Raw genomic sequence first — 25,729 nt, forward strand, 5'->3', positions numbered from 1 at the left:
GCGCGGGCGGGCACTATGCGCAGACTCGGCCCGTGGCTCAAGATGGCGGCGGCAGATAAACAGAAGCACGAGCACGGGCGGGTGAAGATCGGGCACTACATCCTAGGCGACACGCTCGGCGTCGGCACCTTCGGCAAAGTCAAGGGTGAGCGGCGGGCAGCGGGGCCGCCGCCTGCCCCGCGGAGCGGCACGGCCCAGCCGGGCTGCGGGGAGAGGGGGCAGCGCGCCGGGCGGGCGTGTCGGGCTGAGCAGCGGGGTCTCTCCTGCCGCTGCCGCCTGCTGTCACCTCACGGCGGCCGGTCCGCTGCGGCTGGGCGGCCGCCGAGGCCTGGCCGGAGGCGTGAGGGGGGGGGGGGGCCGGGCGGCCGCCGCCCCAGCCCGGGCTTGGCCCCGCTCCGCCTGCTGAGCTTCGCCGGGGGCGACGCCGGGAAACCTGAGCTGCTGGGCGCTGCCCGGCCGTTCCCGCCGGGCCGGGTGAGTCACCGGGCTGCGGCGGCGCTGGCAGCGCGGTCCGACGGGGGCGGAGGGAGAGGGGCCGGGGGCGAGCGACTGCAGGCCGGCCGGGGCAGCCGCCGTTAGCGGGAGCCTCGGCCCCAGGCGCGGTGGCTGCGGGGTGGGGGCCGCCGGCCGAGCGTGGTGGTGTGGGGACGGCGCTGGGTGCGCTGCGAACGCCTGCCGGGGAGAGGAGTTGTATGCGCTGACTTGCCGGGGGTGGGACTTGGAGTCCCGCAGCGGGAGGTAATGGCTGGGGGAGAAACAGCTTTCTCCTCTGTGTTTACGGAAGTAATTACTGGAAGCTAATGATGCTGCATTTATTTAAAATAGCACCGGATATGTAGTGAAAGTAAGGAGCCTTAATTCTTGAGCTGTCTGTACATTGTGTTTTGCTGCACACGTACTAACACTTGATGTCCTTACAAGGAAGGCGAGATTTCTCTCTACAAAGAGAGAAATAAACATAAAAAGATGAGTCTGGGGTTGTTGGATTAACTGGCAACACAGCTGACACACAGATATGGAAAGACTTTATGCTAAATCTAGTTGACCAGTGGTTATCACAGTTTTTTTCGACTCAGACTTTAAAAACTTTTCCCAGTAGGGGTGCAGATACCATGCTGCAAATTTGAAGCCTAGTAGAAATAAAATAGAAATTAAATTTTCCCTTGATGCCATCCACCACAGGTGGAAAAACCGTGTGTTAGCTTACACTGTTCCTGCTGTATTGTTTGCAAGAATCGTTCAAACATTGGGGTATGCAAATTGAAAATATCCTTTCACAAATGAGTTAGACTAGACTCAGGTTGTATTCTTCATAAGGTTTTTCGTGGTTAACCTAATGGATTGGTCATGTTTATAACCAGTAAAAAAACAGAGCTTATCCTCTTATATCTCACGTGCTAGCTGACTTTTAACATGATACCGTTTTTCAGTGTAGATGTTCCTATTGCATGTTCTCTGCCCAAGCTGTTTCAACTGTTGGCATGTTTTGAAGAAATCACTGATGTATAGAAAATAAGAGTATGTTTGTCTCTGAGAATATCTAGGAAAGCAGCGGAAATTATTTTGACAGTAGAGCCCTTTGAGTCCCCTTTTTTCAAGGCAGGCTTATAAAGTGACACCCCCAGCCTCTTGGGAACAGTGACCCCCAACTGGCAGCCAGAGTACCATTCCTTTCCTTGGGAACTTAGCACCTCCTTACATGGAGAGGAAATGAGATAAGGCAGAAGACAGACATCAGATTCTCTTTCGTCCTGGAGGGACTATTGGAGATTGAGGGGAGGAGTCAAAGATGTGTTGTTTTTTTTTTTTTCCAGTGCACTGCACAAAACTGAAGTTGGCGTACACATAAATGTTTTAATATGCTATTAAATTTCAGAGAGCGCTATTGCATTACTGCTGCTGTTCTCATGTGTATTGGCAAAAACATGTCTGAAGTTGAAACCTTGAAAGATGGTCAATTTGTGGAGCTACTGCTATAATTTTAATATATTATTGAACGTCACTCATTAATATTTCATGAAATACAGTTAGCTTGAAACACTTGGAAAAAAAAAAAAACAAGAGTTGCTGGTTTTATTATTGCTCTATTTCTAAAATACCCCTCTGTCTGCCTTATTTGATTGATGTTAGGTGTTCTTTTAGGCTGATTTGTAACTATTGATTATGTAAAGAGTATACACATACATGTATGAATATATTTTTTTGTTAAGAATGGAGGAGAAATCACCTTGTGGTGAAAGGCAGCATCATTCTGCATACTGAATACCTTCCTTAAGTAGCTTGGGAATTTATTTGGGATCTGGAAGCAAGTATTAGTGTTCATGGACTAATGCGCTGTTTCCATATACAAATTGTTTTAAGTTTTTTTTTTCTTGTTCCTAGATGATGTACTGTGTTAGTTTTGTCTTGCTTAAGCTGTACTTAATAAAGGACATACTTTATCTGATGCACTGGTTTTCCTCCTAAGCACACACTTTCTTCATTTAATACCAGATCTGTGACTGTTTTCCTGTAGCCCTCATCATTTTTGTTCTCTGGTGACTCTGATATGGTTTTATCAATTGACAATATAAGTGAAAAACTGTAACAAATGTGTTCATTTTTTTAAATTCAATTAGGGTTTTCCTTGAGCTCACATGATGTAGGGGGTGAGGCATATGGCCTCTTGAAAGTGGATCTTTAATTTTAACAGTGGTGGCAGCTTGAAGAGATTGAACTGGAAAACCAGTGCTTTACTTAGTAATTGTTAAATGTCTCCTGCTGTCAACGTAGCTGTCGGATGAATTCACCCTGCTGCTTACCCTTTTACCCTCACAGATAACTGTTACTGTTGTGATGTTTTTCCAGTTTAACTGTTCATCTGGCTGTACTAGCCTGAATTAACTACTGACTGACTCTATTCACTTGACTGTGCCTCAGATGGACAGTCATGGAGAAGACAGCTGTTTCTAGCCAATATCTAGGCAAAGCTAAAATGCCACAGAAGTGAAAAGCTGTGGGGTAGAAGAGAGTACTGAACCTAAATCGATTATGTGAGACACGTTCTTGTTTAAACTTTACCAGGATTCAGTGTGAAACATCTATCCCTATTTTCGTCGATTTTTTAAATGTTTTTTAAAAAAAACCAAACAAACCCAGTGCTGCGGTTTCCTGCTGAAACCAAATGCAAACTTTTATTTCCAGATATTTTTGGAAATAAAGTTAGCTTTCATAAAAGGAAGAGTAGTCAGGCTTCCAGTGATTTGTACTGAGAAAATGAGAGATACTACTTAAGGTTGTAAATATGCAATAGTTGTTCCAGTCTATAGAACTAGGTTAAAAACCCTGGTCTGTATAGACTGCAAAACTGATCAAGGCAATGATAAGAGACCTGGAAATGGACAGTGAAGATCAGTTTGCTATCTAATGTTGCGCAGCAGTATGCCTTTGAGCAGCATTAACTCATGGGGGTTTTTATGTTAGTGAAAACATTTGTTTAGCTCATGCTTTTAAAGACTGCTTTCCTCTGAGCCTCAGGTTGGCTTTTTGTCCTATGGCAGAAATGTTTCATTAAATACAACATATGCTGCTTCAGCTTTTTTTCTACAAACTTCATGACTAGTACCTGTATTTCATGAGTGTTTTATTTACTCTGGATGGCCTTGTAATCAGTTTTCCAATTGAAGACCTGCTGAACTGAGTTTAGAGACTGTTGCTCCTGCACTTCAACAGTTAAAAGAAGTCACTACTGCTTTGAGACTGTCACTGTCTTGGAAATCTTGGTGCTATGCATAGCCATAGTGAAGCTTGAAGAGAATAAAGAAATATAGGGAAATATTAGGTCTGTAAAGTGAACTTCTTTTTGCAGTGATTCTTTTGAAGGACTGATAGGTCGTTGAGGATTAGGGTGACTAACATAAATATATTTTGACTACTTCTGATTTGTGAGCCTTCCCTTTTATAGGTAAAACTTCTGGCAAGAGGGAATACAAAGTAGCTTTCAGAAAGATAACACTGGCTGCTTACTTTTCTACGTGACGTTATCATCTGAGGTCTTGCTTTCAGTTGTGTCTTTATGCCAAATTCAAAAGTAGTCAGCAGTCTGTTACCAGTTAGTGTCTGCTGTTTTACTGATAACAGATACCTTGAACCATATGCAAGAAAACAGTTTTATTTCATGAAGTAGATGGTTATTGGAAGCTTGTATCTTAAAAAGCTAGATTTGTTATAATATTAAACTGAATTAAAAAAGGGAGGCAAAAAGTACTGAAGAAAATAGCAATTCAATTTGAAATGTCTTAAGCAAGTGAACAGGCTTTTTGGGAACTTCTTGCACCTGCACAAAACCACAGTATGTTTTCATTACAATAATTTATTCAAAGTTGGCAAACAGAGTTGAAGAAGCAGAAAATCTTGTTTTCTCCCAGTCAATGACTAGAATTAAGACTTGAGGCACACAGTCTTGAAGGCTGTGACAGCTAGAATTGGTTTCAGTCAGTTGCAAATGTTACTGTTTAATTACTTTGAATGAAAAAGTGTTTTGAAAAACTCTTTTCTTATGTGCCTTGCATGTTGAACATAGATTGTTGTAGCTAATAAATTACTAATGTTTTTCTGAGTTCCAGTGAAATTCCAGTTTTTGTCTAAGGTAGACTGACAAATCAGAAATGAAACAAATTGGCTGATAAATGAGACTTTATAACACAATGCATGTCAGAACTGAATATTTATATACTAAGCTGTAGAATTGCTCAAATATATATGCTACTTACTAAGTTAAACACCTTCTTAAATGTACTTTGTAAAGCAAAGGAGGATGCAAATTCATGTGTCTAGCTGATTTTTGGGTAGCTTCTAAGAAGCTGTTTCTTACTAACCAAAATTAATGTTAAACTTTAACTTACTGATTAAAGTTTTTTTTTCAAATAATTCTGGCTTCAGTTCACATTATTGATAGTCAAAGACTTTGTAATTCAAATGGAATAGTTGCTTTTCTAATGTTTTATGTTAATGATTTATTACTCCTTAGGTAATACAATTTGTTGGGTTCCTTTAAAACTTCAATCACATTTGAACTGAAGAAAATGAAGGGGATGTGATTGCTTTAATTGTAGATCTGGTTGAAAGCAAATAATTCTCAGAGGTGATGTGATTTTACAGTTCTAGACACTCACCTACCAATGCTTTGTGGTCTGTCTAGAACTTGTGATGGATGTGGGCTTTGTCCTGCATTCCTCAGCAGTGCAAATGTGCCTGTCCAGTGTTTTGGTTATCGTGGCCATTTTTAGGTAATGGCTCCTCTGAATGAGAAGATGTGTGTTTTTCACCTTGCAGTTGGAGCCTTTCTATATTCTCGGGTACAAAAAGCATCTCACCGCCGTGTTGTGATGGTTCAGGGTCTTGGGTAATCCACTACTTAGTTACTTCCCTACAGGAATTTAGACAAACTGCTTTATTTTACACAGTGGCTATCTCTTTTGTTGTAAGAGTAATCACTCAGATGCTTATTTTCTCTGTGTCTCTGCTAAGAATTTCTTCTCACTTGCATTGTTTTTTAGCTCAATATAGAGGCAAAAGGCAGCAGGAAAGTCTTGTGTTGGGAATGAGGTTTACAGATTGATAGATGCGTGCTAATTCTATCCAAATTATCTGTTGAATGCAGAAAGATTTTTGTGAATCACTGGTGTTCATCACAGCTTCCCATGGATATATTTAAATAAAGCTTGAAGCCTGGGGCTTAGTTAAATCCTCAAGTGAGGAGAGGCACCCAGATGAGTGAGTAATGTGTTCAGCACAGGTCTGTTAGCAACATCCATTCAAGTGGACAAGGATGAACTATGTAGGTGTCCCTGGAATCTGGCTTCTCTTCAAAAGGTAGGAATCAGGGTGGCGAATGAAGGTGACGTAGTTATAATCACGGCATGCAGAAACCAATGCAGTTAGCAAAGCCTTCTAGTAGAAGAGATACTTACCTTCCATGGCTTATCTGTGATCCAGTGCTGGGTTTAAGAAAAATATTCTTCGCAACTTTGTTGCTGCTACTTCCAATAGCATCTGCAAAACTAAGAACTTTAAGAGGGGTAACTGTCTAGGAAATATTTTACACTTCTGAGTTCCTCTGTTGAAAGAAAAATTAAACTTTTCTAGAAGTAGGAAAGAAGCTGAGGAACGTATGAGGTTGCATGTTTGCGTTGCTTCTCATAGTTACTATTGGATTTTATTTTTTGCATTTCCTGTAGCTTTTGCCACTTATTTTATATGATAAAGCTCTGGTGTTTACTGCACAGACTGTGGAGCTTATATAGGGTCAGACTGCTCCAAGAACAGAAAAATAATTATTTTTCAAGTAAACTGATCAGATACTCTTAGTGGTAATTCGGAGCAATTGCTGAAACGGGCTTCTTGAGGGAAGGACAGCAGTGATTTCTTTAATAAGAGCGATCCTTGCAGATAAAGTAGAAAAGCTGCAGGAAAACATGTCTGAGTGGGTTACCAAGTGAGCCAGAAGCTTGGAGTGACTTTCACAGGGAGAGAAAATGGTCTCCTACATTAGCAAGGATGCCAGTGTTTTGGGATATGCTTTGTTTGTTTGCAGTAGTGCAAAAATGTAGTCATGCTGCAAGACTTCTGAGGGTTAGGTTTAAGGTTTTTCTTACATTTCCCATTCATCTTCTAATGATAGAATTGTGGGAGAAATTGGAATAGGGCAGAAGTGACGTGCCATCTGGTTTTCAGCCTCCCCAAAGATAATGGGGATGTGTGGAATGCTAACATCTTAACTTGTATTTCTTGGCTACAGTTGAAGTGGGCAAATTAATGTATTTACAGAGCAATTGAAAACCCTGACTAAATACTTCCTTGTTCCTTGCAGTTGGCAAACATGAGTTAACTGGGCATAAAGTTGCAGTGAAGATCCTGAATCGACAGAAGATTCGCAGCCTTGATGTTGTAGGAAAAATCCGCAGGGAGATTCAGAACCTCAAACTCTTCAGGCATCCTCATATAATTAAGCTGTAAGTTTTGCTTGCTATAATCAAACATATTTAAGCAGTAATCTCTTTTTGCTCCCACTGATCTGAAACATGTTTAAAGGGCAATACTACGAGCAGTATCTTGTCAGGAAAGTAACCAGCTTCCAAGTATGTGACTGTTTTCAGTGTCCTCTGTAATGTGTTTTGACAAAACTGATCATCTCTGCAGGCCGGAGAGCTTCCATTAGATCTTTGCTTACAAATTCTTTGGACAGGTATATAAAAGGTAATGGCATGACAGATACTTCTAGCAGCGTCTGTCTCTGGTTTTAGCTGCTACTTCAGTTTTCTTCTAGTTATATTTGATCTTTTTTATGGTTAGAAAATGAATTATTAAGAACAAGATTGTAAAGGACACTTCTATAATAAGTTTATTGTGTTTTCTTACTCAAAATACATTTTTAGTGATGTGCTAGTCAGTGATCTATAGTTTTCCAATGTAGATGGTGCTCTGCAAGATTTTTCTGAATTAAGGATGTTCAGTTTGTTAAATGTGATTGATATTTCAGAATTCTTCAATATAGCTGCTACCACTTGTCTAAATGTGGTATTTACAGTGTGCCTGTTTACATCTGTTAGTTGATCGATAGTTCATCAGTGGAGTTCAGAGTACAATGAAATATGTCCCAGAGTAGACCCCTCATGTCTGGTTTGAGGAAATAAATTATAAATGCCATTGATTTTTTTTTTTTTACTTTCATTTCCTGTGAAGTTAACCTGCACCTCCAGAGTGTGGGTGACTTTCACTGTCTTAATCATGGTGTTTGTGTTAGGTTTTTTTTATTGGCAGACTCTTGTCTTAAGACCCTGCTGCCACTGACAGATGCCATCCCTGTACACTCCCTTTAATTTGGCAACAGCTCTTACACTGAAGCTAAATTAGGTTGTGAAGATCAACTCACTAACTTCTTCAGTGGGTTAGTTTTCAGAAGACTATTGAGATGATTTGGCTGCAAAATTGCCCGTGCTGCCAGTTGGAGTTCACGAGTCCAAAGGACATACCTGTAGCTAAAACAAAATAGAAAGTGTCAGTGTACCAACTGAGATATGGGGGTGGAACAGGAATGTGTACTTGTGGTGTTGCTAAACTGTTAAGTCAGCTTAACAGGTTTCAGGTGACAGTTTCTTTCTCAGGGAATTATGGGGAGAATTTTTTCTCCTGCATGTGGAGAGAAGGCATAAGATGTAGGAGATGATGAAAAAATTGATGGATCCTCAACTTTTCGGTTGGTCACCCTGCATGTCTACAGCAGAAGGATTATTAGCCTATGTGTAAATAGCATTTGAGATATAATTGATACTGTTGTGCAGGTAGACTTGCTGGTAACTTAGGATCATGCTGCTTGTGCTATTAGGAACTGGATTGGGGAACTGCTAGATAGCAGCTTAAGATATTTGGGATAAAGGTAAACAGTTTTCTTAGCTTAATATTACAAATTAGACAATGTCTAATTTGGAACATTGCTGTGCTTTATGAAAAATTTCATAAATGACTTCAGCAGTATATACAATTGCAAGCCTGTTGCAATAAGATTTTCTTTCTATACCATGCTTTAACTAAAAACATTTGGAGCATCTCCTGTTGTGTTTTTTGACCTCTAGCAATAGAATGCATCTTGTTTTCCTACATAAAATTGCCTCTTTTTGCATTCTGGTCATCTATACTGTGTGGTTTGATAACCTTATTTATATTATAGGTGTGTAACTATCCCACAACCTCCTTTTCCATAACCAGAAAAATGAGCTGACTATAGAGAAGCACGGCTGTAACTCCTGGATTAAAAGGATTAAAATACTATTTCTGTAGTATTGTCTTAGCCGTGGCTTCAGAATGTTGTTGATATTTAAGTACATGAGGTACTTTCAACCAAGGTATTAGAAAACCAGTAAAGGTAAAGCGTCTTGGACTAGATTTTAGGGAAGACTAACTTTGAAGATCTCATGTTGATAACTGCCTCAGAAGCATATTGAGGTTATTGAAATGTTACACTATAATACTAAGCTGTTAAAATAGATACACACACATGTATGTGCACACACATTTACCTGGATAGCCTGAACTTATTGCTATCTATGTAGTTCAAGAATAACTCGTCTCAGTAAGCTGAAGCACGCCTGTTTTCCCCTTTGTCTTGGAATCAGCATTTTTGAAGAACGTTGCAGTTCTGTAATGTATGTGTGAATTCATTTATTTATTACAGTTTGGATATTTGCATGCTTAAGTGTAGTACCTTGAAACATTCATTTTCATCCAATTGCTGCCTCCTGTCTTCTCAATATAATATCTGAATTTTGGCCGAAGTGTTATCAGTGTTCATTTTCTTGTTCTATTAAAAATCAATCACTTCAGACTGCTGTAGGGAAAAAAATTAAACAACTTTTAGGTAAGGATATGTAGAACAAAATCAAATTCTCTTAAATGGGGAGTTTGGCCATGAACTAGTTATTTAAAAACTTCCAATTTTTTTTTTGAAACTTAATTGAAGTAGAATGATAAAAATATAATAACCAGAGTGTCGATACTCTTAAATACTAATGGCAAATTTAGGTCTCTTTGTAAAAGATAATATTCATGATTATTAAGAGCAATTTTTTTCTAGTCTTGAAACATACTTTTTATTTATGGCAAGTCAGGTTTTTTGCATGTTAAGGTTGAAAGCATGTATTTTTGAGACACTAGCAAAGTTCTTTTGAATTCCTTCCTCACTGCACCAAGCTGTCTGCAAGGCAGCACTGTAAATAGTTTCATAGAAATCATTTGGACTAAGCTTAGTCCTGTGAAACTACAAAGACTGTTATTCCTGGTGGGGAATACAAATTTCCTGCTTGTCTTGGCAATGATGGCATCACATAGTGAAAGGAGAGGAAATAGCCTCTGAAAAATACTGTCATTTCAGTAGCTGTAAATTGGCTGATAAATATTTTAAAGTATGCTTTTATCTGACTCTGCACAACTTTGGTTTTAACTAAATGTAACTAGCATCTTTTACTGAATGTGTAGACTAACAGATACCTTCTCTTACCAGGTACCAGGTCATCAGTACACCAACTGACATTTTCATGGTGATGGAATATGTTTCAGGAGGAGAACTGTTTGATTATATCTGTAAAAATGGAAGGGTAAGAAGTAGACCAACTCTACAAAACAATGACTTGCATTCTGTTATTGCTTTTGCAACATTCCTGTGTCACCCGACACTGAGGGGAAAGACAGGTTCTTTTGGGGGATCCTTGGCAGAATGATATAATTAAAGCTTTATTTTCTTAACAGGGTATTATGATTAGTGTAGCATAGAATTTATGATTAGAGTGGCAGAGGATTTCTATGAGCAGAATCAATGTAGTACAATTTATAAGTAGCGTAATACAGAGTTTGTAATACAACTTAGGATTTCTAATCACCTAGACCCTCTGCAGGTTGGGTCAAATCTTAATACACAGTTTGCTGTATCAATATAACAATCACAGTCTAGACTCGAAAATCATATGAAAGAATACGAGTCAGTCCTTGGAGGAAGCAGAGGACAGTCGAGGTGTCCCTGGCCACCAGGACTGTCCAGCAGTAGTTCTGGTCCAGGTTCCCCACTTAGGACTTGTATCTGATTTTACGGACAGTGCTCTGGGTGCTGTTACACTTCCCTGTTCTGTTAGGGGGTCATCACCACCGCTTCGCTGGCTGGGTGCCTGGGACCCTCAAGGCTGGTAAGGAAAGGCACAATCAGCCTGGCACCCCGGAATCTTGAGGCCAATAGGGAGGAGAAGAAGAAATCTGTTTGGTTTGTCTACTTGGTTCACAGGACCTTCCGGGCCTGATAATGAGGGAAAGGACATGAATATGTGACTCACTCGGTCACAGAATGGCTGCTTGCCTCATAAAATGGCATTAGTTATGCTAACCACATTACCAGGGGCCGGGAGCAGGGGGTACCAGTCACACTCTGTTAAGTGAAGGTTTGTTTTTATATATTCAGCATTAATTTTGCTGTTAGCAATTAAAATATACTTTATGACTACATCTTGTTCTGAAAGTAAAAATGGTTATGTGTTAACACGTTTCAGATCTTTATGTATGACTTTGTCATAGCAATTTTCCTCTCTACTGATACAGATATGTTAATTTACAATTACTGGGTACACACTGGGTGGATATGTATCCAGCTGGAGTAGCTGAAAACTATTTCTTCAGTATATTGGAATATTCCAATATTTCCATTATTGGAAAGCTACCATTGTGCCCTTATTACCCTCTTCTACTAGTAGAACAGTTTCTGTGAAAGCGCTGAAGTCACTTTTGACAAAGCATCTAGATAGCCAGGATACTTTTAGTTAGTTGTTAGAGCAAACTTTGACATGGATTAGGGCTTGTTCTTAGGAAATGCCCAGCTAAGTCTGTTGTTTGGGGCTAGCTGCTAATAGCATAAAATAGCATCTAACCTTTATCACTTCTGTGCTGCGTGTCAGCAGCTTTTGTCAACTTAAATCTTACGCTGTGCTTAAATGTCAAATTTCATTGATATTCCAATTAGACAAAGCTAACGTTTGGGTGCTAATGTTTCTAGTTACTGATTATGTAACATCTGCCTAACCAATTTCAAAAGCGTGATTGAGAAATTTCAGTTACTTTCTGAGTCAGCGGGTATGTTTTTGTTTTAGTCATTTTAAAGCTGTGGTACAAACGAAATTATGTAAGCTATGAAGCTTTTTGCTACAAGTTCTGATAATCTGCTGTATAAAGTATCGGAACTATAAATGATAACTTTAGGTCATGGCAAAACTTCCTTTAATTCATATAAATGAAAAACAAGTTATCTTCCACTGTCTCAATTGTTTAAAACCTTTGTCTGTCTTAGCTTGATGAGAAGGAAAGTAGACGTCTGTTCCAGCAAATTCTTTCTGGTGTGGATTACTGTCACAGGCATATGGTAGTACATAGAGATCTGAAGCCTGAAAATGTGCTGCTTGATGCACACATGAATGCCAAGATAGCTGACTTTGGTAAGCATTGCTTTTTTGTATCTGATCGCATTCCTGGTATTATTTAGATCCTGTTAATTACTATGGGAAATATTTAAGCTTTCTTTTCAGGTATTTTCTGTGACTGTGTGAAATTGTGAACTGATTTGTTTGGTTTTGCTTAACAATATTTTCTCTGAAATGCTAAATAGACTTAGTTCCTGATCTTTCCACTTCAAAATTCACTCCTATTGTGTGTTTCACCATCTGTAAAACGTAGATGCTTAGCTCTCTTGGAAGTACAGTGCAAGGGCAGTTCATCATGTTTAAGAACCACATTGCTATAGTAAAATACATTAGTCCTCCTATTAAACTAATCTAAATTCACTTTAAAAACTCTAAAGATGTGATTGAAAAAATGTAATTAAAGCATAAAAAGTAAAATAAGAACAGTTAATCTTGGAAATTCCTGTACTTTTTGCTATATACCTGCCTAATTAATCAGAAAGCATAATTGTTTACACTAGCTGTTTGTGACAGCTGCTGAGAAGACTGGCAGCTAGTTCTTGGAACTATCTGACTCAGGAAACCTCACCATAGAAGCATAGTAAGGTATCCATACTGCTATATCATCATGATACATCCCTTGTAGACATAGTGGATAATACCTGCCCTTGTAAAGCACTTTGAGGTCTCTGATGAAAGGTGCTAGGTAATGCTGAGTATTCTAAGTATATTTTAAAAGTTTGGTGTTCAAGTATGCGGGCAGTAGGAATCGTATTGATTTCTTGCATGTAGAAAATGCTTTGGGTGAAATGGCTTACGTGGTGAAGAAATGAAGTACAGTAACTTATAAAAATACCTACCTGTAACTTAAGTATCAGCAAAGCTGTAGCACTCAGTTAATCATGACTAGTGTTTTAAACAAGAGCTTAATAAAAGCTTTTGTGTATTAGAATATGAAAGCTAGCCAAGCTGAACTCTTTCATCCCCCCATGCTCCCACCCCCATCCCCGTAAAAGGGCATAATTCCTTCTAGGAGACTGAGTTCTCTGGCTTATGGTAGTCTTGATAAGGAAGCCTCCACTGAGGAAACTAGAAGATACTTTCCACAGCTATTCTAGAAGTGGTAGTTCTTTACTGATACTAGGCTATGCTGAGGGCTGGTGAGTGAAGATGGCCTAGTTCTAAAGTACACTTTAATTACTAACAGAATATCTAAAATCAGACTACTGAACTGCAGTGATTCAGGGGCAAGCTGAGCCGTGTAGGTGTCTAAATTGTGGTGAAGTCATGTGCACTCCTCAGTTCCCTTATTCTATATAACCTCTTACAGAATTTTAGGCAATTCTGTGGTAGGATCTTCCACTTTGGCATTTAGAAGCAAATGTGGTTTTTAAGACTTTCTTGTTAATGACCAAAATCCTATCTTGCTATGCTGCTCCATCTCCCTTAGAGAAACTTTGTTCCTTATCATGCATGTGTCATCCAAATTAGACTGGTTTTTGTCTTGGAATGAATATGTTCTCAGATATTTCTAGGTTGTGTGCAATAATGGATTGATGTTACTCAAATTTCTGGTAAACTAAATGGAGGATTATGTGGCATGCTCATATAGAGATTTCAGTAATTCCAAACAACGTTACTTCTTTACTGAGATAAACTTATTAATTTTCTAATTTGAATTACTAGTGATTTGTTCTAGGTGGTATATGCAGTGTGAAATAATTTTGCTCTCTGAATTTTTAGAAGTTACTCTTATACACTTTCAGGTCTATCAAATATGATGTCAGATGGAGAATTTTTAAGAACAAGCTGTGGTTCCCCTAACTATGCCGCACCAGAAGTAATTTCAGGAAGGTAGTTTCTTTTATATTGGATACACATGTGCATGTACTTCATTTTGCTGCTTGATTCTAAAGGCTACAAAACTAGTTCAGTTGACAGGCTTGATGCTGAGAAACCGTGGGCTGAACTTCTAATTGTCTTGATAATTTTTCATGAGTATTTAAGGCTTCTATGAACTAGCTTTGAATACCTCCTGTAAGGTGGAGGTGATGTCTAATGCCCCACATCCAGTGTGTACAGTGTGCCTGGATTGGTTTAAAAATCTCACTTAAAGCTCAGATTTTGGAAGTAGAGGTATGGGTAGAATTACAGGCAAAGTCTGCTGTGAAGTTGAGTAGCAGTGAAATACCTGCTGCAGAGTAGATACTCAGTCTGAAGGTAACTTCCCCTTTTTTGGACTCAATGATTGTCAAATCTGCTGCTTTCAGCTACCCACCCTAATATTGCCTCACAGAATACGTGACAAGTTCTGCTGTAGGGACTTGTCTTAAACTTTTCAGCCTCCCAGATTTGGGGGATAGATGACTTTACACAGATTCCACTAAAACAGTGATAACAATGTATAACACGGGCTTTCTTAGTAGTAGGTGCAAGTTTCTTTCAGTTTGCCATTGTCTTAAATTGCATTTGTGGATTATTGCTATACAATAAAGAGGAAAACTACATAGCTGTGCCCTGTTATATATTTGAAGGGGAAGAACACTAAAGTTCAAGGGAGGCATGGTATAGACCTGAAATGGTGTAGTACTTGCAGATTAGTTGTCCCAAGTTCATACACTTTTAATTACTGTGATACAATGTAAGAAAGTACAGAAAAAAAATATTTAAATGTATTAAACACAAATCACTAATAGTTAACTTTTTCCCAGATTATATGCAGGTCCAGAAGTAGATATTTGGAGCAGTGGGGTTATTCTCTATGCTTTGTTATGTGGAACGCTTCCATTTGATGATGATCACGTGCCAACCCTTTTTAAGAAGATATGTGATGGTATCTTTTATACTCCTCAGTACCTGAATCCATCTGTAATTAGTCTTTTGAAGCACATGCTGCAAGTGGATCCAATGAAGAGAGCAACCATCAGAGACATTAGGTAAAACACTAACTGATGTCTGATCACAGGATGCTGGAATGATAATCTCAGTGCAAATACACAGAACAAAGAAATCATTCATACAGCTTGTCCGTGTTTTATAGACTGAGATGAAAAATTCAGCTTCTGATGGTGTGGCTTTAGCTCTGATGGTTCTGATCTCTGGTTGCCGATGAAGTATCTGTTGGACGTCACAGTAAAACAAATTATATACATTACATATAGAAATTCTGGGAAAGTCTGGGTTTAAGACTATATAGCGAAGCTGTTTAGCTGCAGAATGGTTTGCAAAAACTGCAGTGTATTGACTTCTCCAGGCAAAAAAAGTCTTTGCTGTTGAGAACCACTATTCTGTATTATAAATGTCTGAGAGGAAGTTATGGCTCTTTAATCTGATAACTACCACTTTTATTCATATTCCTTCAGATTCTGAAAAATTATCTGTTAAGACTGTAGTGCTTAATGATGTTTTGCCTGGGAGATTTATTTTTAAAACACTGGCCTTGAGCTTAATCTGCTATTTGGGCTCTGTACTGAAGCTGTTACTGTACTTTGGGTACAGTCTCATGGAGACAATTAACAATTAAACTTCTTCGCCTGAGAGGTTTTTTTGTGGAGGAAATACAGAATGGCACCTTCACCACCTTCTTCTGCTATGTTTTTTCCCTTGTTACAGTAACTCTTCAGTATCTTGAATATCCTTGGGTAATCAAAATACTTCTACTGGTATTTCTCAGGAGTATTGTTTCGGCTTTTTCTAAGGTTAACAAGCTGTTTAGGAATATCAACCAGGCCCCGCGGCAGTGTGGTTATGGGTGGCAAGGCATGTAGGAGAATGGGCAGGTATCTAGAAAGCTTGTCACCTCTAATGGTCGGGGACTTCACTCCCGAACAAGTGCAGGATCCTGATGAAGTGATAGAATGTTTGAAAAAAAAGATGCCCTGGCTATTCCAAAGAGGCACAACCTATCGCACTGTGCTGGGGCCTGGCCTGTACCTACCCAACACTGCTCAGCACCCTCAAGGAGAAGAGAGGGTCTCTGGATCTGAAAATGTACCAACAGACACTGTGGCTAAGCCAGAGACCCAGCCTTCAACTGTATCAGTTGCTCCTATAATTAAAAGAAACAATCGAAGCGGAAATTAACTCGTTTACTAAGGGATGAAGAAGCTTCTCTTAAGAGGAAGCAGGAGAGAGAATCAGAAGAGGCAGCCTGTTTTGCAGCAGAGCAGTCACAAGAATAGAAGGAGGAAGGGACTGAAATCATAAATGAGACAGAAACCACCCGATCCCTAAGTGATCCGCAAGATATGCGAAAAGATTTCAGCCATCAACTAGGCGAGCAAATTCTCAGCTGGTTACTCCAATGCTGCGATATTGGGGCCAATAGTCAGGAATTGGAGGCTAAGGAAGCCTGGCAGGTGGTATCCCTTGCTAGGGATAAGGCCATTGACAAAGGGATTGTAAAATGGGCAGGAGTCCTCAGTCTTTGGAGGCAACTCCTGTCAAGTGTGAAGGACAGGTATCCCTTCAAGGAAGATCTTGCAAATTCCCTAAGCAAATGGACCAACATTGAGGGAGGTATCCAGTATCTGAGGGAATTAGCTGTGGTGGAGGTGATCTATAGCAACTGGATGACAACCAGGTATCCAAAGACCTGGATGAAATCTGGTCCGTGCGGTCCCTGTGGCAAAAGTTTGTACAAACTGCACTGACATATGCCAGCACCCTGGTGATAATGAGTTGGACAGACATGGAGGTGCCAACTGTGGATGGATTGGTGTGCTTGTTTTGGCTGGGATAGAGTTAATTTTCTTCACAGTAGCTAGTATGGGGCTGTGTTTTGGATTTGTGCTGGAAAGTGTGTTGATAATTCAGGGATGTTTTAGTTACTGCTGAGCAGTGCGTACACAGAGTCAAGGCCTTTTCTGCTGCTCATGCCACCCCACCAGCGAGGAGGCTGGGGGTGCACAAGAATTTGGGAGGGGACACAGCCGGGACAGCTGACCCCAACTGACCAAAGGGATATTCCATACCATATGACATCATGCTCAGCATATAAAGCTGAGGGAAGAAGGAGGAAGGGCGGGATGTTCGGAGTTATGGTGTTTTGTCTTCCCAAGTAAGCGTTATGTGTGATGGAGCCCTGCTTTCCTGGAGATGGCTGAACACCTGCCTGCCGATGGGAAGTAGTGATTGAATTCCTTGTTTTGCTTTGCTTGCATGCGTGGCTTTTGCTTTACCTATTAAACTGTCTTTATCTCAACCCATGAGTTTTCTCACTTTTACCCTCCCAATTCCCTCCCCCATTCCACCAGGGAGGAGTAAGTGAGCATCTGTGTGGTCCTTAGTTGCTGGCTGGGGTTAAATCATGACAATTGGCCAGCCAACTCTGAGAATTTGAAGAGAGTTTTGCTTTTTCCATATGGGCCTGCCTCTCAGCTGTGGAGAAACTCACAAGTTTCTTTCTCACTTTACCCTTTCTTTCTCACTTTTACCCTTCTGATTCTCCTCGCCTTTCCACAAGGGGGGAGTGAGCAAGCAGCTGTGTGGTGCTTAGTTGCCAGCCGGCATTAAACCATGACATCTATATTACTGCTCTTAAATCTGTAGCAAGTCTTTATGCTATAGGCTAGAACACTTTCAAAAGTAGTGTCATGCCATACCCTCTGGCTAGTTAAGAAGCTTATTCTAGGCACACAAAACAATCTTATTTTTTCTGTATGATTGGGCAATGTAAGTATTTGGTTCCTTCTGTATCTTTCCTTTTCCCTCTTGTGAATACCAGCCCATGGGTACAGTAGTAAAGAGGTACAGACTGACCCTTTCATATCTGCCCTCAACCCTTTTAAGGCTTGAAGAAACAGCTGTGGGTGTTCTGAATGGAAAAATGATAGGCGGCTTGTTTGGGCTGGGGAGCATGTGACTTCAATGTTCAAAAATCCGTGTCCAAACATCTACTAAAAAATTATTCATGATCAACACTTCTTAATTTTGTCATGTATTGTTATGTGTGTACTTGGGGAGGGACAGCTCAAGTGGACAGTATAAGAATTTCAGTTGAAAATATCTCAAAACTAACATAGTGGTAGTAAAAAATATACCATTTATATAAAAAGTTGGTTGAGTTACACAAAGATATCTTTGGAGCTCAGGTAGTTGAAAAACCTACAGGATAGAGGATTTTTTTCAGTCTCCTGCAAAATGTCTAGCAAAATCTTGTGAAGGCAGTGATTACTTTCCTTTATGTAACATTTTATTGTCTGTGCTGCACAGAAGGGGACTTGGACTGACAACTGTGATTCTTATTGTACAGACTAAAAATAATTTTATTTTTTAAAGAATTTGATATTAAAAAGGTTTGCTTTACATACATATACTCAGACTTTTTTTATTTTTAAATCTAGGGAACATGAATGGTTTAAGCAGGACCTGCCGAAATACTTGTTTCCTGAAGACCCTTCATATAGCTCTACCATGATTGATGATGAAGCCTTAAAAGAAGTGTGTGAGAAGTTTGAATGCACTGAAGAGGAAGTGCTAAGTTGTCTATACAGCCGAAATCATCAGGACCCTTTAGCAGTTGCTTACCACCTTATTATAGATAATAGAAGAATAATGAATGAGGCCAAAGACTTCTACTTGGCTACAAGCCCACCAGATTCTTTTCTTGATGATCACCATCTGTCTCGCCCTCATCCTGAAAGAGTGCCATTTTTAGTAGCTGAAGCACCACGTCCTCGCCATACTCTTGATGAGCTGAATCCACAGAAGTCAAAACACCAAGGTGTAAGAAGAGCTAAGTGGCACTTGGGAATACGGAGTCAGAGTCGACCAAATGATATAATGGCTGAAGTTTGTCGAGCAATTAAACAACTGGATTATGAATGGAAGGTAAAAGAATAAAGGATCTTTACAGCAGACAACAGTAAATTTTTGTTTGAGCTGTGTAGTTACTAGTCTAGAGGTCTGAAACTGTTCTCCTGTGCTGGAAAATAATCACATGTGGCTGTGCTGACTGCTTGTGCTTGCTCTGCAGGAAGGGTTTTGGGGGAGGCTATTCATGCTGATAGGAAGAAGAGTCTTGCTAACATGTCTAACTTTTCTATTGGGGCTGTAGGAATGTTTTTCTGTTGGCTAAAAAAAAAAAAAACACAACTCCAACAGGTAAGCCTGAAATAACTTGATAATACCAGTGAGTTGAAATGACAAAACAATATGCAGTGCTTTTCAAGCAGTTCTGGTAACTACGTCAAATCTCTTTTGTACTAGGTTGTAAATCCATACTATCTACGTGTTCGAAGGAAGAATCCAGTAACAAGTGCATATTCCAAAATGAGTCTGCAGTTGTATCAGGTGGATAGCAGGACATACTTACTGGACTTCCGTAGCATTGATGGTATGTGAAGACTTACATAAGTTAATGGAGTTGTACGGGAAATCATTCTAAATGCAAACATGTCTTACTTCACTTCGAAACAAGTAAATTAAGTGTTGCCCTTTATTAGTTTAAGCCAATCTAGATCTGTATTAGTGTGTCTTTATTCCTTCCTGGTCTGGTGTTCCTGTGATCAGATGATTAGCTGCTTCATCCCTTAAATAGTAGCTTTTTAGCTGCATCAACTCCTGAACTGCTCCATTTTGTGTTTGCACCAGCACTAATACCACTAGGGCAAAAGGGGACAGGGCTGTGAGGGGTGAGATTTGAATCAACCTAAATTGCCTTTGGAGCCTCACCCCCAAATTAAAACATTAATTTAGATCTGAAGTAAGCATGTGAACAACACTTCCTAGTGAAGATAAAGCTTGGCATCTAGGTGTTTAAATTTGACTTGGACTGTACATTGCTGTACTGGATCTGGCTGAGATGGAGTTCATTTCCTTCATAGCATCTATATGGTGCTGTGTTTTGGATCTGTGACTAAAACAGTGTTGATAACACACCAGTGTTCTGGCTGTTGCTGAGCAGTACTTGCATAGCATTTAGTCTTTCTTTTTCCCCACTCTGTCGCACCCAATGAGTCGGCCAGGGATGAGCAAGAAGTTGGGAGGGGATGCAACCTGGAGAGCTGAGCCAGATTGACTAAAAGGGTATTCCATGCCATATAATATTATGCTTAGCAAAGAAACTGAGGGGATGGGGGTTTGGGGAAGGTAGCCTTGAGACTGGCTGGGCATCACTCTGCTTTGGAGAGGTGGTGAGTGGTTGCCTTTTGCATCATCTTTTTTTTTTTTTCCTTTTTTCTTTCTTCCTCTTACTAAACTATGTTTATTTCTACCCATGAGTTTTCTCACTTTTGCCCCTCCAATTTTTTTCCCCATTGCGCTGAGGTATTAGCTGCCAGGCAGAGTCAACCCACCAATGCTAGTAGTAGATAAAATTTGAGATAGTTGTATGCTTGCAGTAACTGAAGTCTTGAAAGCAGTTGGTCTAACCTGCAGAAAGATATATTTTGTAGAGTGACAGTAACACAGCATACAAATCCTGATTGGATACCTTCCTGAATGAATGGAGGAGCTAATAGAGACTGGCCACAATGCTTGTTTATGGGCATAGTAGACTAAAGCAGAATTACCTGCAGCCAATGGTATAGATGACATGCCTAGGAAAACATGTGGCATGGAAAAAGGATTTACTGGAGTGTGGCTGGATTACAGTATAGGGTGGCTAAGGCCATGTCTCGTGACAGTTTAATCTGGTCTGATGGGGCAGTGCAGTTCTTGCCTCATTCCTTCTGACAATACAGGTGCTTGCTTAGATCCAGTGGTACTTGATAGAGGGGACTAATCACTTTCCTGTACTGACCTACTGCAGTATAGGACAAATGCCATCCCTGTTGGAGGGGAGATGACTGCTTAGGGCCGTGCAGCTGGGGGAGGGCAGCTGGCTGCAGTCCTGGCTTCAACTCTTGAGGAAATACAACCCAAGGGCATGGATTTGCCATCTCTCTTCCAGCAGTGAAGCTGACTTGACTTTCCTTTCTCTCTACCACAGTTAACTGTTCTCAGTTCCTCTTACCAACTATAGTTTAAAGTAGCTTTTATGTGAAAAGACAGTCTCTCCTGTGTTCACTAATTTCTCCTGGAAATAACTTTTCTGGTGCCAGGTGAGAGTCAAACTAATGTTCAGTATTTAAAGTAAGAATAGAGGTACTTCAGCAGAATATTAATTCTAAGACGAAAGTATTTTCTCCTCATACTGAAGGTCAACTTAAGCTGCTGCAGCCCAAATGTACAACATACTATGGGGAAAAACTTCCGAAAGTGAAGGATAAATTAATGTAGATGCTAGCAATTAGTGTATCAACGAATTATATTTTGCTGTTATTTGTACTTTTATTATAAATAACCAAATATAAAGAAAACAAAAATAGAATAAAGTAGATGCTAGCAAAAAGCATTTACAAAATGTTTGAACTGTTATTGGACTTAACCTTATGATGCTATCCTGTTTTTGTTTTAAGTAACCTAAATTGAACTATTAGCCACTGAAATTAGTTAATGAAAAATATGGTGAGTGCTGGTCTAAACTAGATGTAAACAGTTCTGGAGCACTGTTCAGAGTACAGGAATAATTTGCATAAGGACACTTGCTTCTGTGTTTTATATGTATAAGTTTTTATTTTGTATCAAATATACAGTTTGCAAAAGCTGTTTATGTATTAATCAAGACTTTAAAGAACAAGATTTAGAAGTGTGAGGAGGGGAAGATGTTTGCTGTTCCTATAACTGATTTGATACTGATACCTAGTTTTCCTCCTCTCCCCTTGCCCCCCAGATGAAATTACTGAAGCAAAGTCTGGGACTGCAACTCCACAGAGATCAGGTTCTGTGAGCAACTACAGATCCTGTCAAAAAGATTCAGATGCTGATGCGCAAGGAAAATCTGCAGACACATCCCTTACCTCATCAGTGAGCTCTTCGCTTGACTCTTCTACAGCTGACTTAACTCCAAGACCAGGGAGTCATACAATAGAATTCTTTGAGATGTGTGCAAATCTTATTAAAATACTTGCACAATAATTTTGAAGATGGGCTTATTTCTTTTATAGCAATAAGCATGCCTAAATCATAGTCAGATGCTTCCAATTATAATCAAGTTAAAATAACTAAGGCGCTGAAAAAGCTAGCCACAGAATGCAATTTGCACGGGGATTGAAATGATTATGGGCAGTTAATGTATATTATTTTGAAGCTGGAGTGAATTCTGATTGTCCGCTGTCCAATAGCGTAATACAGGTACAGGAAATCACATGCCCTTGGGACAGTGTTCATAACATAGTACATTGAGTCCACGTTAGGCTGCATATAACATTTAAGTTAAATGGACCTTCTTGTTTTTTCCACTGGTAATACATACATCTGATGCACTGAAAGTAAATGTACACTTACTAGTTCAGTGACCTAAGTATGACTTGCTGGTCACCATCTACAGTTGTGCCTCAGTTGGTCAGAACTATCAACATCTTCTAACAGTAATGTGTTAAAACTGCTGTGTTTCTTCCCCCTTATTTGACAGTAAATGATAAAGAGTAGGTTAATGTGTTACAATGTACTGCTTCTAACAACTGATAAATTTGATTAAATGCGTGCAAATCCAGCCAGTTGGAAATGCATGTAGGTGCTCTGTAATGCACTAAAGGTGCAATTCTGTGGGCTGTGAGTAGAACAATTGAGTCCACAACAATGGTGAGAGACTTAATGCTGAGAAGACTCGGCACTCCATGGGCTAAAACAAAATGTTGTTCGTAAAGAACTGTCAGCAAGCTCCTGATCTGTGCATATACTTTAGTGTGGTAGCAGCACAGCAGCTCCCCACTGCTACTGCAGGCTGAGAGTCCTTTTCCTTAGAAACATGTGCATGTAGTTAAGAGCACAGCTTAAGGGCTGTTGTGTGCTATTCCAGAATCTGAAATTGACAGTTTTTTAAAATACATGTTAATACTTTGATACAGCTGTTTCTCACGTTAACAGCATATACTATATAGAATTCACTTTGCAGTTGAAATTACGTGTATAGCTTAGGTTTTCCCAGGCCACCTTTATAGCAAACTTTGCTATTTAAATTAATTGTGAAATTAAATAGTCCAGCTTTTCAGTTGGACATTGAAAACGGATCATGACAAGTTGAGTGCTAATATTCAAAAAGTTTTCAATAGTAGATTGCAATTACCAATAACATAAATCCTTCTGCATTATGGTTTTTGCAATGTTTCGGGAAGAAAATTGAACCTTATGTGTTAAAGTCACAGCTAGTACTTGCACAAAAACATTTAGTTTCTTTTAAATTAGATATAATTAGCCACAGTTCCATTTTCATCTAGCACTAATAGACAGTAAACTATATGTCATAAAACGTGTAGTTTTGCATTCAAGAATTAATGTTCTCTTAAAAATAAACTTCATGACCTACTCAGTCTCAAAGGTTGCTCTCCCAGGGAGAGACTGGAAATCAAGGCATTACTATGAACAGTGAAACCTGGACTCTTAAAATGGATGGGGATTCTTGCCAATGACTGAGATTTCATCCACGGAAAACTGCTAGCTACAGATATAAGAACAGTTTAATCCAGGCCAGCTGGCTTCAGTCTAGAAATTCATCTGTTATGAACATGCACAGTATCTGAAGAAACCTAAAGCTGCTTTAAGCCCCGGAACTGCTGTAACTACGTTCTGAACTGGGCAATTGTGTGGTCTGTCTGGTATGTAGGTACAAGTTACAACTTCAGTTCTTTATCCTCAAGTGTCACACATGGTCCCTGTAATGCAAAGTTGTATTACTGTATCTCAAAGGGGAAGATCTTCCTTAGATAAAGCTTTGGGTTTTAACTCCTGAGATTGAGATGTCAACACGAGGGACCAGCTGCAAATCCTACTTCTAAGTCCTGTTTTTAGTCTTGTAAGAATTGGTTCTGATGTACTAAATAAGTCCGTGTGTTCATTTTTGTTACCCTTTTATTTTGAAATTGTTAAATATTGCACTTGTACAAATATAACAAACGCACAGGTTTTTTAATTGTAGTAATTCCTCATCTGGAATTGGTTTGGGATCACTCTTGCATATGTTAAACTAAATATTTATAAATGGTATCTGCTCCTTGTAATGCTGACCACAAATGCAAGGTGTCAAGGTGCAAATAGCTTTTAATTTTTATATACTTTTTTGGCCCCTCTTGTGCATTAAGACAGCCATGGTTTTTCCTTTGTCTTGGTATCTGGAGGTTAAAGTAAGTTTCTGGCAGAAGTGTACTGAATGTGTAGTTTTAAATAAAGTAAATTTTATTGGTATGATAAATCAGTTTTGATGGCCAAAAGTTTTCTGATTGAACTGAGATTTTTATAGGGGGTGGGGGAGGGAGAAAGGGGGACTGACAACCTCATTGAACCCGGAACAGTTGTCTGTGACTTTCCTATGCTTTGTAGATCTTGCTGTTGAAACCGCTTTCTTCACATGTTCCTACTGATCTTGCAGACCTTTTTTTAGCATCGCACTGCTATCTGCCAATAGGCTGTGAAACAACACTTCACTAAGAAAGCTGCCAGGGTTGTAAGGAGGCAGCTTATGCAAATACACAAATTGGTCAAGTATGTTACTCTGTATTCCCAAGGTTACTCCCTTGGGAGTTGGAGTACACTGAATTACCTTGCCTTTGTATTGTCATTTTTTCAAAAACATGGATGAACCTGATTGTCCATGTGCAATGTAACTCACTGGGTAATGGATAAAAATTCATCTTGGTGGTGCAATATTTAAAAAAAAGTTCATGTTTGTCTTGATATGAGTGTTTAATACAAACTTCGAAATAAATTTTATTTTACCAGTTGATTACCATTGTAAGATATGAAGTCCTGTTCTTTAACAAAGATGTGCCTACTTCCTATCTTAATTTCTTTTGACAAAGCTGAATGGCAAAAATGCTTGTTTATAACTGTATAACTTTTTAAACTTTCAAAACTTAAAACTAAGTAAACATGAAATACTGAACCATCTTGTTTGAAGCTGTGTGCATGTTGTCTTCTAGTGTTATGTATGTTATAAATTAACAGACAAAGACTGTTACACTTGTTTTAAAAACAACAGCAATTAGGATTTTAGAGTAAGCAGCAACATGACAACAAATTACTGCAGCATTCCCAGCTGGGCAGGCTAGGCCACCAGCTGTGCGAGCCTGGCCCCTGACTGACCCTTTTCCCCTAGATCCTGTAAACCCTCTTCCTGCAAAAGGGAATTTCAGATGGAAGGAACACTGAATGCTCACTGTAGAAGTCCCCTTCTGGCCTGTCCTGCGGTCACTCACCTTATCTCACGTCTTCCACTCTGCTGTTTTCACGCAGTGTGGATGGTTCTTTTGTCTTGGTATTTGCCCCTGTAACGAGGGAGCAATTTTAAACCCTGTAGCCTTAGATTTTTCCTCCTTTTAGGGAAAAAACCCTCCTTTTCAGCCTTGGCCATTTTTCCTCGTAGTATTTCCCAGCCGGAGCCGCCTTCCCGTGGGGGGGGGGGTGTGACTGCTCTCACAGGGATCACTCCGTACGGTCGAGCCGTGGGTGACACAGGGGTGCCGTTCCCGCCTGCCTTCGCCTGTCCCTCTGTGGTACCCGAGCATCACTAGCAGGTGTAACCGCGGAGCTGCGTACGGCCACCCCTGCGCACTCCCACAAGCAGTGCTGCTGCCCTTAACTACGCGACGCGCTTAGCGCTGATGGTACGAAAATCCTCAAAGCCGCACCACCCGTCCTGCACCTCCCGCCGGGCAGCAGCGAACAGGGCAGCCGGGCTCGCTCCCAGGACGCTCCGCTGCGGTGCCCGGACGCCTCCCGGT

General features: G+C 40.0%; 1 protein-coding gene across 4 annotated transcripts; it reads left to right on the forward strand.

The window, feature by feature from the left end:
• PRKAA1 (protein kinase AMP-activated catalytic subunit alpha 1) lies at positions 1–24,242 on the forward strand. 4 transcript variants are annotated; one of them, XM_050913042.1, is made up of 9 exons: positions 1–145; positions 6,851–6,992; positions 10,037–10,130; positions 11,861–12,005; positions 13,736–13,823; positions 14,681–14,905; positions 18,314–18,800; positions 19,179–19,305; positions 21,685–24,242. In XM_050913042.1, exons 1-9 carry the CDS (start codon positions 16–18, stop codon positions 21,927–21,929), a joined length of 1,683 nt encoding a protein of 560 aa, XP_050768999.1. In that variant the 5' UTR covers positions 1–15; the 3' UTR covers positions 21,930–24,242. The 4 variants fall into 4 exon arrangements, with proteins under 4 accessions (XP_050768999.1, XP_050769002.1, XP_050769000.1 ...); XM_050913043.1 differs by lacking the exon at positions 1–145 and adding an exon at positions 452–474; XM_050913045.1 differs by lacking the exons at positions 18,314–18,800; positions 19,179–19,305; positions 21,685–24,242 and having other exon boundaries at positions 16–145; positions 14,823–14,875.
• The last annotated feature ends 1,487 nt before the right edge of the window (positions 24,243–25,729 follow it).

Source organism: Gymnogyps californianus, chromosome Z (genome assembly GCF_018139145.2).
Source record: "Gymnogyps californianus isolate 813 chromosome Z, ASM1813914v2, whole genome shotgun sequence".
In the NCBI taxonomy this organism is placed as follows: domain Eukaryota; kingdom Metazoa; phylum Chordata; class Aves; order Accipitriformes; family Cathartidae; genus Gymnogyps; species Gymnogyps californianus.

Excerpts from the sequence above, each read along its gene's own strand:
- PRKAA1 (XM_050913042.1), top strand. The coding sequence starts at position 16 with ATGCGCAGACTCGGCCCGTGGCTCAAGATGGCGGCGGCAGATAAACAG. Across the intron at positions 6,993-10,036 it reads CATCCTCATATAATTAAGCT|GTACCAGGTCATCAGTACAC; the intron begins GTAAGTTTTGCT and ends TTCTCTTACCAG. Across the intron at positions 14,906-18,313 it reads GCAACCATCAGAGACATTAG|GGAACATGAATGGTTTAAGC; the intron begins GTAAAACACTAA and ends TTTTAAATCTAG.